The sequence below is a fragment of the Lynx canadensis genome, chromosome B3, assembly GCF_007474595.2.
Source record: "Lynx canadensis isolate LIC74 chromosome B3, mLynCan4.pri.v2, whole genome shotgun sequence".
Classification (NCBI taxonomy): Eukaryota; Metazoa; Chordata; class Mammalia; order Carnivora; family Felidae; genus Lynx; species Lynx canadensis.
This window is the reverse complement of record NC_044308.2, coordinates 41551561-41567372: the sequence shown is the minus strand read 5'-3', so window position 1 is coordinate 41567372 and position 15812 is coordinate 41551561. Positions and strand designations below refer to the sequence as shown.

Sequence of the window (15812 nt, the reverse complement as noted above, 5' to 3'; positions counted from 1 at the left end):
AATTCGAAGCAGGCTCCAGGCTCTGAGCTGTCAGCACAGAGTCCCATGTGGGACTGGAACCCACAGAGGGCGAGATCATGACTTAAGCCCAAGTCGGTGGCTTAACCGACTGAGCCACCGAGGCGCCCCTTTTGTAGCAATTTGATGTTAGATTTCTTATTTCACAGTAATCTCTGATCATCTACAGATGTCAGAAATGATAGCTAATTGTAAATTATTTCAAGTGCAAAAAAACGTTTAAATGTTTGCAGCAAAAAGAAAAATTGTTTTTAATATGGGCCTGCATATAACTTAACGCTTGATGTGATGTAACGCTGGACCTCCAAAAGTAGATTTTAAAAAGGACTCAAGTAAATGGAAGGAGCTGAAATGAGGCATAAAGAAAGGACATGGCAAGAGAGAATTGGGGGGTTGGACGCGGTGGAAGGAGATGCCTGCAGAGTGGCTGCTGTGTACGTGGCGCTGTTCCAAGCGCTGAGAATCCAAAAGTAAAAGTCACAGCTCTCCAAAGAGGTCATAGCCTGTCTGGTAAGCAATCAGGTAAGTTCGATGAAAGCGTTAAGTATTATTAAGGAGGTGTGAGCACTAGGGGGTCAAAAACGTGTGGCGAGTACTTCCGCTGGGATGGCAACTGGGAAGGCTTCCCTGAGGAGGTGACACTTGATCTGAGGAGAGGCAGAGAAGAGAAAACTGGTGCGGGGAAAGAAGAAACATCAACAAAGAAACCAGGCAAGGAGATAAAGGGAAAAGAGGAAAGGCTCGATGCTATCGGCGCTCCCGAATCCGGCGTCGACTGCTAAGGTCTGCGCGCGGTCACCGCCTCCTCATTTCCATACAGTCCCCTCCCCTCCCCGCGCCTCTGCCGCCCGCCCCGCCTGCGCGAGCTACGAGGCTTCGGTCTCGCAGCGGACGCCATGTACCGGCTCCTGTCAGCCGTGACGGCCCGGGCCGCGACCCCCGGAGGCTGGGCCTGGGGCCGCGGGCGGCGCGCGGCTCACCACCGCGCTGGCCTGCCGCCCCTCGGCCCCGGCTGGGTCGGGGGGCTGGGGCTGGGGCTGGGGCTAGCGCTCGGGGTGAAGCTGGCGGGCGGGCTGAGGGGCGCCGCCCCCACGCAGTCCCCAGGGGCCCCCGACCCCGAGGCGTCGCCCCAGGCGGAGCCGCTGCCGCCGCAGGAGCAGCCCTTCGCTCCGTGGTCTGCACAGACCCAGATGCTGCCCCCTACCCGGCGCTTCGCCAGAGCCATCGACAGCAGCCGCGACCTGCTGCACCGGATCAAGGTGCGGAGACGGGGGCGTAGGCTGCCGAGAACCCGGCGCCCCGCCACCGGCGTCACCCCGGAATGGGGCGTCTTGGTGGTCATCTCCCGGGCCCGAGCGGACCCCTCCCCAGGCGGTGGGATGCCTGCGGTCGGCTTCCGAGAAGGACTTCCCGTTCCCCGGCCGCCCGGCCACGGTCAGACGTTCTTGGGGGTTGCCCAAGTGGGGGCGGAGGTCACCTCGCCCGCCTCGGGGACCGCCCCTTCGCCCTCAGTGCAGACCAGGCACGCCCCTCACCGTTAGCGCCGGGCTTGGCCGAGCCGGGGTGGGCGGGGCCCGGGCGGAGGGGCGGGGCAAGGGCGGGGCCTCGGGAAGGCCCTAGAGGTGGTCGCTGGCTGGCGTGCGAGGTGTTTCCGCCTGTCTGAACTGTCTGTTCTTTCCCCTTCGCTCTTAGGATGAGGTGGGCGCCCCTGGCATAGTGGTTGGAGTCTCTGTAGATGGAAAAGAAGTCTGGTCAGAAGGTGGGCTCAGAAAAATGTTATTTAGTGGTTTGTTTTGTGCCAGTTGGCGAATGAAGTTTTGATGTTTTACCGCGTGGAGTGAATCCCATGAAATGTTCAGTTTTCCTAAGACCATACGTGTTGTAGAGAAAACAATTATAACGGAATAAAGAATGGGGCCTTCTGTAAATAGCAAACTTTAAACGTGACTCTTGAAGTCATAAAGATGGCTTGTGTCTAAGGACTAGATTTACCGTCCTGAAAGTTGTATATAGAACAATCTGTTACCTCCAGCATATTTGTAGATAACACTTAATGCTAGTTAAATTTTAGTTAACAATTTATTGAGCCCCCTGTTCTGTAAAATGCACTAAGAACTAGGGGTATGCATAACTCTTAGTTTTACAGTCTACTTTATTACTTTTGTTTTTCCAAACAAAAACTAGAAACTTTGGGAGAGAGATTTCTAATCATTTTATGATACTTTTATCAAAGCATATTTTATAATTTGATTTACTTTACCCATTGCACACGAATTGGTCCAACTGGTCATTCCAGGTTTTTAAGAACCCTACTTTTGGGAAATGTGTCAGATATCATTTAAAGGAATGAGTACTTGTGGGGCGACTGGGTGGCTCAGTCAGTTAATTCCTATTTTGGCTCAGGTCATGATTTCCGGGTTGATGGGCTCTGTGCTGGCAGTGCAGAGGGATTCCCTCTCTCTCTCTCTCTCTCTTCTCTCTCTCCTTCTCTCTCTGCCCCTCCCTTGCTTTCTATTTCTCTCAAAATAAATAAATAAACATTTTTTTAAAAAATAAAGGGCTGAGTGCTTTTTTAATGTTTATTTACTTTTGAGAGAGTGAGTTGGGAGGGGCAGAGAGAGACAGAGAGAGAGAATCCCAAACAGGCTTCATGCTGTCAGTGCAGAGCCCAGTGCTGGGGCTTGAATTCAGGAACCGTGAGATCATGACCTGAGCTAAAATCAAAAGTCCGACACAATCCACTGAGCCACCCAGGTGCCCCTAAAGGAATGAATATTTTTAAGAGAAGTTGATGGGAACAATAAGGTTTTGAATTTAAAGAAAAATGATTCTTCTCCCAAGTATAATTACAGCCTAATCAGAATACTAATTTTATAAAAAATATAATAAAAAATTATATAAATGTCAGCTTTATGGGTGGGGGCTTTATTTTTATGTAAATATTTTTCAGCATAATCTACATTTAAAATTTAAAAACAATCATTGTATCCTTTTTGTTCTTTTCAGATTTCAGTTCTTATCGCTTAGATTTTCACACTTTCAGCCTCCAGAAGATAAAAACAAACTTAAAAATTTCTCTAGGACTTTTTTCTTCTGGTTTGCAGCTGAGGTAAACTGATGGTTACCTAGATTGGGTTTGCAGGACACCTTTTCACGTTTACTTTTTTTTTTTTTAAGTTTATTTATTTATTTTGAGAGAGACTGACTGCAAGCAGGGGAGGGGCAGAGAGAGAGGGAGAATCTCAAGCAGGCTCTGGGCTGCTGGTGCAGGGAAAGTCAGAAAACTGTGAGATCATGACCTGAGCCAAAATCAAGAGTTGGTTGCTTAACCCACTGAGCCACCCAGGTGCCCCTCACGTTTACTTTTCCTCCGTGGTTATTTTAAGGAATTTAGTGGAAACTCAAGAATCAAAAATAAATATGATCTGAGAACAAAGATGTTTTCTTTAAAGAATATAGAATAACTTATGTGAAATGTGGAATAACTGAATTGTTGAGATAAACTAAGAATAATTAGTATCTGAAGCAGATAGAAAATTGCTATCGTGCACAGTTTGTAATTTTGGCTCAGTTAGAAGATTCTTAGCCTTACTGTTGGCAGTGTTACTGAGGTTCTCATCCCTAAGTGTTGACTTTTTTAATAAAAGTGTAGTATCAGGGTGGCTGGGTGGTTCAGTCGGTTGAGCCTCCTACTTCGGCTCAGGTCATGATCTTGAGGTTCATGAGTTCAAGCCCTGAGTCAGGCTCTGTGCTGACAGCTCAGAGCCTGGAGTCTGCTTCAGATTCTGTGTCTCCCTCTCTCTGTTCCGCCCCCACTCGCAGTCTCTCTCTCTCAAAAAATAAACGTTAAAAAAAATTTTTTTAAGTGGAATATCTTTTCCTTTAGATAAATACATGGGATGTTTTAAGATAGTATTGCTTCAGTTTCTGAAGATTCTTTTGACCATGAAGCCTGTTAATAGTGACTTTTTGCTTTTCTTTTTCTAAAGGTTTAGGTTATGCTGATGTTGAGAACCGAGTACCGTGCAAGCCAGAGACTGTTATGAGAATTGCCAGTATCAGCAAAAGCCTCACCATGGTTGCTCTTGCCAAATTGTGGGAAGCTGGGAAACTGGATCTTGATATTCCAGTACAACATTATGTTCCTGAATTCCCAGAAAAAGAATATGAAGGTGAAAAGGTGATGAAACTCATAGTTCATTTTACTGACAGCATGTTAAATGGTTTAAAAGGTTTCACAAGATTCTTCAGTTTGTTTTTAATGATTGTTAATGGATTAAAGTTTTTTTTTTTTATCCAGATGATAAGTGATTGTGTATTTTTCTGAAACTTAAGGCTGAAGATGTGAACATGACATGTTTTTCCAGCAGCAGTTTAAAATGGAAAACAGTACTGAGGCATTATTCTAAGGCTACTAACTTTTTATTATACAGTTTCATATTATAATTGAATTTCCATGTTTTTACAATTAGGTTTCTGTCACAACAAGATTGTTGATCTCCCATTTAAGTGGAATTCGTCATTATGAAAAGGACATGAAAAAGGTGAAAGAAGAGAAAGCTTACAAAGCCTCGAAGATGATGAAAGGGACGATGGAATCTGACCAAGAAAAAGAGTTCAAAGAAAAAGGAGGCAAAAGTAATGAAAAGAGTGACTTTGCTAAAGCTAAGATAGAGCAAGATAATGATGCCAAAGGCCGGAATTTAAAACCTGGCAAGAAAAAGAATGATTTTGAACAAGGCGAATTATATTTGAAAGAAAAGTTTGAAAATTCAATTGAATCACTAAGATTATTTAAAAATGACCCTTTGTTCTTTAAACCTGGTGAGTGTTAATTCCTTCTCTTAACAAAGTCATCATTATTGAAGTATTAATTTTCAGAAAATCTAAGATGATCTCATCCCGAGAGCACTGGATGTGGTTGATGATTGCGGCATGGGTTTCACTGTTAGACAAGTGTGTGCCTTTTTGTCTGTAGTTCTTGACACAGCCTACCCTCCAGGTAGCGAGTTGTTTAGATTTAGCCTTATCAGTCATTTAGTGGATTTTCTGTATCAAGAGATTTTTGAAAAATTAGGGAGAAATGTTATAATGTTCTCCAAATAAAATCTGGACCAAAGAGGGCATGATAAAATATTGCCAATATGTCAGTATTTAGTGTCTAATTTAGTGTTTAAATTGCTCCACTTATTTTCTGCTTTCACTCCTTAAAGAAAATAGTTTTCAGCAACTTAATTTTATTTCCCAAAAAGCTGACTACAAAAAATTTTTGTAAACATATTTTTTGGTATGATGCCTACCAAAACCACTTAATATCTTTGAATTTACCATAAGCTTATGTACTTCTATTCCATTTCTATTTTAAAAGTTGTTTTCTACCATGAAGACATATTATATAGGTATAATTAATAAGGACAAAGGAATAGAATTCTGGATTTTGTCTTAAAAAATCAGGTTACAATTATTAGCACAGATCATACAATCTGTGTTTCCAGAATCCCAAATGATATAAAGGTATGTATTTGAAATGTATCTGTATTTGAATATATATTTGTATTTTAATGTATATTTTAAACAGTCTACCGACATATACTTTATTAAAATAAGAAAGTACACAACTAATTCATGCCTTAAACAATGAGTATTAGATATACTAAGAACAAGACCGTTAACTCAAGAAACCAAATTTGCTTTTCTTCCCCTTCCTGTTTTGTTACCAGTTTGAAGGATTTTAATTTAATTTTGAGGAAGGATAAGTTTGCTTATTCATTATCGCAGAAGGAGTAGATTCATGTGAAATTTTAAGTATTCTGATCTTCATTGAATCATGGAGTAAGCAGGGCCATTGCAAAGTTGACAAAATTTATTAACATATCACCCATTATCTTTTTCTAAATGCTGAAGTAAAATATTCCAGTTGTAAAGGTATGCCAGCTTTCAGTGGGAAACGTTTTATGATTGTAAATAATAATGAAGCATTTTCTTTTCTTCCCTCCCCCTTGCAATGATGTCTCAAGGTAGTCAGTTTTTGTATTCAACTTTTGGCTATACCCTACTGGCAGCCATAGTAGAAAGAGCTTCAGGATATAAATATTTGGACTATATGCAGAAAATATTCCATGACTTGGATATGCTGACAACTGTGCAGGAAGAAAATGAGCCAGTGATTTACAATAGAGCAAGGTAAATGATACCGTCTGGTGCGTCTAGCTGTATCACATCTTAATGCTGTGTTGTTCATTAAAAGTCAGACTTTCCTTGTCTCCGTTCCAAAATCACATGTGCCACATTTTAGAGCTTTTCCGCATGTCTGTTTTTCCATCTATAAAGTAAGAGAAATTGAATGTATTTGCAAAGTACCCCAAGTTCCTCAGATGAAAGACAGCAATAATAATTTCAACTCATTATTAATTGAACCAAAATTGCACCTATCATGGGCATCTATAATATGCTCTTCCATCATCTCTTTTCTTATGTTGTAGCTAATACTTTACCTTTTATTATTTTTAATGGTTTTTCAATTTTGAAATGATTTAATACTTAATAGAAAAGTTACAAGATGAAGTACAAAGAATTCCCATATACCTTTCACCTGGATTCCCCAAATGTTGTCTTTTTACCACATTTGCTTTATTCATTCTTTTTTTCTCAACCATTTGGAAATAAGTTGCAGACATGGTGCCCCTTTACCCGTAAATACTTAAATATATATTTTCTAAAAATAGGGACATTCAGGAAATGAATATCAACCCAATACTTCTATCAGATCTACAGACCTTATTCAAATTTTGCCATTTCTTCCAGTAATGTCCTTTATAGCAAAAGAAAAGGAAAAAAAATTATTTTCTGGTTCAGGATCTAGTCTAGGTTCATACATTACATTTAGTTGTCATGTGTCTCAGAAGTCACATGAGGTCAGTCCATCCCATTGTTGGTGATGGTGACTTAATTGCTTTTTGAGGTGGCACTGATAGGTTTGTCCCCTGTAGAAGTTTGAGTTATTTAATTGAAATGTATCAAACTAAAATTTTATCATAATTTTTACTAGTGATTTGTAAAAGGGGTATTGGGAGAGAATTTTTGAGACTAATGACTATGATGAGTTTGCTTTTGCATTTCACTCATTACTATTTGGTTTGTTAGAAAGGTAACACATTTAACAAAGCAACTGTTACTTTTATTTTGTATATTTTTCTTAGTTCATGCTTTGCAAATGGCTTAATGGTACTTTCATAGTGGGATTATTTTAGCTTTATCTTCTTATCCCTTTATTGGTTTTGTTCAGTCTTCTGTTATAGTTAGTTAAATTGCCATTTTAAAATTACCAGTTTATTGAAAAGGATTAAATGTACATTGCAAATCAGCCTAAAAGAGGTTTTTTTGGATCTAAAAGAAATTAGGTTAGCAGCAAACAATGAATTTTAATTTTAAAATGGCCTATGGTTCTCAACCTCTTCAAACAATTAGTGTTTATTATTTTTAGATCCCACATTACATTCTCCTGGAAAGCATAAGAAAATGCCAGAGTTTGTCAATTGAATCTAAAATGATTCTCTAGTAAAGATGGCATAGATGCATGACCTTATTTTGTTTTAGATCTAGGCATTTGATAATGCTTATACTTATATGTAAGGGGGAGAGAACATTAGGTGTAATCATTGAGCTTCTTTTCTAAACCGAAAATGAAGACTCTATGAAGGTACAGACTGCAGGGCAGTTATTTGCTGTTCGTGACTTGCACGAAAATCAAAATATGGCATATGATGCTGAGTTAATTTCAGCTTATCTCCCATTCTTAAAAAAAGAAAGAAAAGAAAAGGCCATGGGTTTCCATTCCTTTTGTTAAGGCTCCTGTCAGCTCTGATTTGTTAGATTTTGATAGTACCCAGTGGAACTAAAGGGGTAGTTGATTCATTTTAGTTCTATTAAATGGGCTGCTGAAAAAGGGCACTAGAAGAAGGGAATATTGTTACCTATGAAAATGGTCTGTCTGTTTGCTTTGCTTTTGTTTTACTTACTACAGTATCTATTTGGGCCTCTAAAACTCAACTCTGATTATTTTTTTGGTAATAATTATTTTAAAAGAGCTTAAAAGCACTAGCTTTTTAAGTGAGTTCAGGGAGTATAAGGAAATTTCAGAGATACGGTTTTTTAAAGACAAAAAAATCTTAAAGTAAAACTTAGTAAATGCATATGTTTCTATTTGTTTATGTTAAACAAGTTCACTGCTTTGTTAGTCTCCTGATTCCTTGATCATAATCATAAATTTAAGCATATTTATATTATCATAACAGGCTTGTTAGAGTTATTATAACCCAAGAGTAAATACATATCATCTTTATCACTTCTCTGTGTGTATATCTGTGTGTTTAAAATAATACCTCCCAGTGTCTGTCACCTGTTTAGGGTATTTCCCTGGAATCCCATCCCAAAATACTACTTATATTTCTTTGGCCACAATTTTAGCAACAGGCCACACTTAGCTGTAAGAGATGCAGAGAAATTAGTTTTTAGCTGGATACATTGATGTCTTGAATAAAACTGGGATTTTCTTAAATGGAAGATGAGGAACATTGACTTAGTATACACAAATAGATATATTAATTCTGTATAACAAGTATATTCTGTATAGGCAAGTAAACTAAATAACCCTTTAAGCAAATGCCCATGGGGGGAGTGGACTGAATATTCTTGTACTGAAAGACACTCAGTTTATTGATAGGGGAATCCCTAGTCAGTGCATTAGCTTATTTTCATTTTATTTTTTTAAAGAATATGAAAAAATTTTTTTAATGTTTATTTATTTTTGAGGGAGAGAGAGAGACAAACAGAATCTTAAACAGGCTTCGGGCTCTGAGCTGTCAGCACAGAGCCCTACATGGGGCTTGAATTCACAGACTGTGAGATCATGACCTGAGCCAAAATTAGATGCTTAACCCACTGAGCCACCCAGGTGCTCCGCCCCTTTTTTTTTTTTTTTAAGATGTTTATTTTCATTAGTTTGTTTTTAGACTCTGTTCATATTTTCTGAGTTTGGCATAATAGTTGGCAACAAAAATCTCTTTTATAATTGGATGGGACCGAAAGCTAATACAATGGATGCTTTCCAAAGTGTTTGCTATAGTTTGACAGTGTAGATATGGTCTGTACCTCCAGTTATTATCTTTATGACTATTACTTATTAGCTTTGTTTGCTACAGTATCTTCCATAATTAAGCATTGTTACTTAGGTAGCTCTTTTCTGTGCCATTAGCTGATAGGCTCTCAAGTAATAGGTTCAATCCAAATGTTAATGCTAAATGTCAAAGTGTGGGATTGGTTTTTATAATATGCATTGTAAATTCTGTGGGTTTTTAAACTTCTCATAACAATATAACATGAACTGGTGCATATTGATTTCTAAAGGGATTTAAGAAGCTTGTAAAAATAAAAATATTTTCAATTTCTAAGTTGATATAGATTTCTATAGTTATATAATGCTGTTGTGCAGAATCTAGAGATTCTTAAATAAGTAGGAAGAGGCTGTTTGTCATCTGGCATTATTCCATCAGTTACTCAGTTACAAAGATGTCTCAGTAACTTACTCAAGAACTTGTGTCTATATTCCATTCTTTTTAGAGCAGAAATTCCTTAAGAATTTGAAATGGTAAACATCTTTTAGCTGAACAAAATTATTTTCACGAAAAGTCATTAACTTGTTCTCTGTGAAAAGGAATCAAGAGATTAAAGCCTAGAATTTGTTTATTTAAAGTTTGGAATTCTTGATTGGAGTCTGAAATTCTCCATATTTTTATATTTTAAAAGAGGAATGCCTGAGGAGTACTAATTTCGAGCTTTGATATAAGCAGTTTGGAATGCTTTACTTTTAAAAGAAAGTTACTCACAGCTGATTATCAGCCAAAATATACTGGTAGTTCTCCCCTAGTTTACAAATTTGGAGTTCACTGTAAAACATACATTACTCAATGAGAAAATGTATTTCTATTATGTGGTTTCATTTCGATTTCACTGGCTGGACTTAGAAGTGTAATCAGAGTTCAGGAAGAAAGTAAGGAGGCCCTAAAATATGGGAGAAGCCATAGGAATGAAGGAAGGGAAAAGGGTAAGTCACAAAGCAGAAGTTGAATCATAGAATTTAGCATCTTGATGGATGTGAGAGTTGAGGGCAAGAGAGTCAACCAGAGTTTTAATGGAGATGAGAAATATGAGAAGAGATTAATTTAATCTCTTAAATTGGAAGAGATTAATTTAATTTTGGACATGTTCATTATGAGAAATGAGAAGACCACACACATATCAAGTCATTGGTTCTCAAGAGAGCATATTAAGATTCTCTGTAGGCTTTTTCCCCCCCTATCTTCAAAGCACATACCTTTGGCCACCCCTGCTTCTCCCAGTGTTATGCCTCAGACTTTTAGGGGACATATAAGATTCTTGAAGGAAGGAAGAAAGGAGTGATTTTTCAAATTATATATGCCCACATTCCCTCCAAAGTTATGAATTTTGAGGGAAGGGTACAATTTTGAGAGAGGGGAGGCCCACAGGTGATTCTGATAAACAACTTTCCTGCCTTTCCCCAAAACCAGATTTGAGAATTATTAATGCTAGTAGAAAATCTGATTGTAATTTGCAACAGGGGCTGTGGAACTGATGGAGATTTATAGTTATCTCTGTAGAAGACTTGGGAAAGCGGGGCCACGGTGATTGAAGGAGATGTAGGGAATCGGGATTGAGATCTAGAAGCGGAGAGCAGACTGGCCCGAGGGGGAGTCTGGAGGAGAATCTGGTTAACAGTGCTTCGGGGGCAAATAGGATACAGCCTGGATGAGGGAATTAGGAGAACCTTGAAAACCCACAAGAGAGCTGTTGAGTGACTAAAGACCAGAAGCCAGGTTTTAAGGAGTTGAATGACTAGAGAGGGTGAGTGCGTGGAAACAGAAGGTATGGGCTGCTCTGTGTAGTTGGGAAGTAAATGAGAAGAGAGAAAGGACTGACAACTGGAAGCTGTAATGAGGATAAAAAGATAAAAGGCTTTCTCCCCCCTTAGGATACAGAAAACCAGAGCATTTTGTGAACTAAAGTGAAGGAGTCAAGGCTCCTAGCATGACATAGAAAGTTCTTTGTGACCTGTCCCCTGGCCCATGTCTTGTCTTCCAGCATCACCTTCTGCCACTCATCCCCTCAAACTCTCTGCCTCAGCCAAAAGAACGACTTTGTTCCCCAGCCTGGCCTCTGTAATCGGCCATTTCAACAAGGCTCATTCTCACTAGTGCTCAGGAGTCCTCACATCCATCTTGCTAATCACCCCACTACCTGTTTCTCAGAGTGTGGTCCAGGATCCAGCAATATTGGCATCACCTGAGAGCTTGTTATAATTGCAGAATGTTACCCCCTCCCCAGACCCACTGAAGAATCTGCATTTTAACAAAATCCCCAGGTGATTCATATAGTGCTTTGTAATTTAACTATCCAACAAGACTCTTAGCACCTTGAAAGCAGCCGGTGTATGGTTTAACCTGTCTCTCCAGTGCCTTCCAAGGTGTCTCCATTAAATATTTGGCCAACAAGTGATGTTTTCATGTATTGAAAACTTTTTTTTTAATGTTTATTTACTTTTTTTTGAGAGAGACAGAGACAGAGGCATGAGCAAGGGAGGGGCAAAGAGAGGGAGACACAGAATCCGAAGCAGGCTCCTGGCATTGAGCTGTCAGCACAGAGCCCGACACAGGGCTTGAAGTCATGAATGGTGAGATCATGACCTGAGCTGAAGTCAGACACTTAACCGACTTAGCCACTCTATATTGAACACGTTTAATGAGCACTCACTGGATGGCAAATACTGTTCTAGATAGGGGAATCATCAAGGGGCAAGATAGGTAAGGTTCCTGCTTTTATGGGAAAAAGACAAACAGGCTAAGAATTTCAGATACTGATAGGAAGAAAATAAAAGAGAACATGGGATAAAGAGTAACATGGAGAGAGGTAGGGGATCTATTTAAAATACATTGGTTTTAGACATGACTGATAAGGAAGGTTAAATTGCCTTGTTGCAAATACAGAAATAAGTCTGACACAAAAGAAGCAACAGAAGATGTTCTAAGTGATGAGATCAAAGAAGGAGGGACAAAATCTTATTGGATGGTGAGTCTCAATGCCATTAGACCCTCTGCCCCTTAATTTCACAAATATTTTATAATACTTCTTTTAATATCCTGAAATGAAAGTTGTAGATCATATAACCTATACTCACTACTCTAAAATAAAAGAAGAGGGGCACTTGGGTGGCTCAGTCAGTTGAGCATCCGACTTCAGCTCAGGTCATCATCTCACGATTTGTGAGCTCGAGCCCCATGCCAGGCTCTGTGCTGACAGCTCAGAGCCTGGAGCCTGCTTCAGATTCTGTGTCTCCCTCTCCCTCTGCCCCTCCTCTGCTCGCACTCAGTCACCCTCTCTCCCAAAATAAATAAACATTAAATAAAGAAGAAATGAAAGAAATGTAATTTATAATACATAGTAGATATTTCAACATGTTTGTTTATTCAGAACATTAGAAGACATGATGAAGTCAGATGCAAGTTAATACATAAAAGCATCGTAAATGTAACTGTAAATGCAGACCACCACAGGTATATTGTATTGGTGCTTCAACTCATGCCTTTGTTGGCCGCCTCTGGCTAAAGGTTTGAGCAAAATAAAGTGCAGTCTTTCTTCAGTTTTCACAATAGTTACTTTCAAGAAAAAGGCATTGTAGAATAAAAACGTGCAAAAAGTACTTTGTGTTTATGTACCAAATGGAGAGGTTTGAGGCTCAGCCCACTATAAATAGATTTTTTACTTCCATGAGTATCTGGTGGGATAGTGGAAGGTCTTACACGGTATGGGAGAATACCACTTTGTGGGGCTTTTCCATACATCATAAGAAGTTTAGGACGCTTGAGCCTTTATCCACTAAATGTCAGAGCCCTCTAATAATTGTGCCACCTAAACAAATGCCTCCAAAAATTTCCCTTAAGGACTTAGTACTGCCTCTGTTGAGGACCATCAATTGTGTTGTAGTCCATCATAATAAACTTGGGTTTTGTCCTCAAAGTGGTAACCATTGGAAGGTTTCAAATGGATGGAAGAAGGGGGAGGGAGACACAGTCTCAGGCTTCTGCATGGAGAATAGACTGCAAGGAGATAAAATGATCTCGGAAGTAGAACTGGTGGAGCAAGGGTGTAGAGGCAAAAAGGCAGTCAGAGATGCAGGTAGTAGAATTAGTCTTAAAAATAATAGGACATTTTCATAAGTGACCGGAAAGGAGACAATAATGCGTGATAATGTAAATGCACTTTAAGATAAAAATGGCAGTTTGAGGCCATCTAAAGCACCTAGAGTAGGCTGGAATTTTCTCAGTAAAACAAAGGATATAGTTGTCTGCTCACTGGCCAGGGGTGGATGACCAAGGGTGGAAGAGATTGGAAGTAGCTCTTGTGAAGAACATACCAGATAATAACCAGGAAAAGAAGGAGATTTGGTAACAGTAGTGACAACCCTTAGCAAGAGTATGACTTGAGACCAGTCAGCTTTGTTGTGTGAGTATCTGCAGCCTTTCTTGGCAGATAAGGATCCAAAGAAAGGGGTGCCTAAATTTATTCAGGATTGGCGGATTGGTGAGTGAGGAACCCAAAGGTGCTAGTAAGACCACAGCTGAAACAGTAGTTCAGGCTAAAACAGAAAGTCAGGTGAGATCAAGAGGAATTCCAAGACCTGGGGAGATGCGGAAGAGTCCAGAGGGAATAGGTGGGAGTCCAGGGGGAATAGTCACAATGAGGGCAGAGAGCAGGTTCAGTTGGAGAGTTTGGCAGGACTGGAAATCACAGTCCCAGGAAGAAATTCCCGAGTTTGAGACCTTGCCGATAAAGCAGCTGAAAGTAATGGTGAGCTTGAGTCTGACAGTGTTAGGAATAGCCAAGGTGGGAAGAAGATGGTCATCACAGATGGACAGCACACTGCAAACCTGAGAGCACATTTTGTTATGCATCTTGAAAGAACGGATTCTCCTGAACCACGTTTCATTTTATGTCTAATTATTGTGTGATTTCATTCCATTTACCTAATATGGATGGTGCAGTCTCCTCCTATTAGAGTAGAAAGCTCATGAGGTCAGGCGCTTGGTCTCTTTTGTTTAACATTTCATTCCAGCATCTAAGCAGCGCCACATGCATAGTAAGTGCTCCACCAGTAATTGTTGAGTGTGTGAGTAAATGAAAGCTAACGTTTATTAGGTAGCTACCAGAAATGTGTAAAGGGATTCAGGCACGCATTCCTAACTCTGCAAAGCAGGTATTTTTGTCACCACTTCACAGATTAGGATGCTGAAGCAGAGAGGCAACAGACAGCCTGGGTTTGAATCCAACTCTGCCACTTACAAGCTTTGTGACCTGGGACCAGTTAGTTTATACCGTCTGTGCCTCAGTTTTCTATCTGTAAAATAGAAATTATAGTGGTACCTACCTCCAACTGTCATTAGTTCATACTTACATAGTTCTTAGAACAATGCCTGGCACAAAATAAGAGCTGTGTAAGTGTTAGTCAAATAAAATAAGCATATTTCACTAGCTAGGAAGGGTGAGTTGGGATTCAAACAGGTTTGCAAACTCCACTTTCTCTCACTACACCAAGAAAGTACCATGTGACATCGCTACACATAGTATTCCCATGGCATTTTTAACCAGGAGATGTAGTCTCCTTACAAATATTAATTTTATTCTTAAATATCCCAATGTATACACTTGTAGTTATAAAAGTTACATGTGGCACATGATTCATTGACCCCAAGGACTGGGAATATCTACCAAACAAGAAGTGTTTTTGCATATGCACAGGGTAAATGTATCATGTATAACAATCAGTACATTTTTACCAGTATTAAAAGTATAATACACTCAGAATGGGCAAGCCATGCCAATAGGGGGAAAAAAAAAACACACATTCTATGCTTTAATTACTCAATTATTTATGTTTTTATCAGAATCTGAATCATACTGAAAATCAATGATATGAGAATGATCGCTCCATGAAAACACATTCTGTCTCATGTACATATTTTCCTATTCATTTTCATATGTAAAGTCAGTAGTAGACTATTAAATTTTTAATGACCATTCTTATTTCATTTTAGATTTTACGTTTACAATAAAAAGAGACGTCTTGTCAACACACCTTACGTGGATAACTCCTATAAATGGGCTGGTGGTGGATTTCTGTCTACAGTGGGTGACCTTCTGAAATTTGGGAATGCAATGCTGTATGGTTACCAAGTCGGGCTGTTTAAGAACTCACATGAAAATCTTTTACCTGGATATCTCAAACCAGAAACGATGGTTATGATTTGGACACCAGTCCCTAACACAGAGATGTCTTGGGATAAAGAGGGTAAATATGCGATGGCATGGGGTGTCGTGGAAAAGAAGCAAACATATGGTTCTTGTAGGAAGCAACGGCATTATGCCTCACATACTGGAGGTGCGGTGGGTGCCAGCAGTGTCCTGCTGGTCCTTCCTGAAGAACTGGATGCGGAAGCTATAAATAACAAGGTTCCCCCAAGAGGAATAGTTGTTTCTATCATATGTAACATGCAATCGGTTGGCCTCAACAGCACTGCTTTAAAGATTGCTCTAGAATTTGATAAGGACAGATCTGACATATCTTAACATCACAGGTACAAAATGAGCTGTTTTATTCTTGTTGTCGTCTTTGGAAACATGAATCCCAAAATACATGAGGTTTTTTAAAAATAGATTTGTAATAG

The 15812-nt window shown here is 39.5% G+C and overlaps 1 protein-coding gene across 2 annotated transcripts; it reads left to right on the top strand.

Moving 5' to 3' along the window:
- The first annotated feature begins 214 nt into the window (after window positions 1–214).
- On the top strand, window positions 215–15800 carry LACTB (lactamase beta). Of its 2 annotated transcripts, XM_030317999.1 has the most exons (6): window positions 236–1277; window positions 1711–1777; window positions 4008–4198; window positions 4491–4842; window positions 6036–6201; window positions 15183–15800. In XM_030317999.1, exons 1-6 carry the CDS (start codon window positions 915–917, stop codon window positions 15712–15714), a joined length of 1671 nt encoding a protein of 556 aa, XP_030173859.1. In that variant the 5' UTR covers window positions 236–914; the 3' UTR covers window positions 15715–15800. The 2 variants fall into 2 exon arrangements, with proteins under 2 accessions (XP_030173861.1, XP_030173859.1); XM_030318001.1 differs by lacking the exon at window positions 15183–15800 and having other exon boundaries at window positions 215–1277; window positions 6040–6172.
- The last annotated feature ends 12 nt before the right edge of the window (window positions 15801–15812 follow it).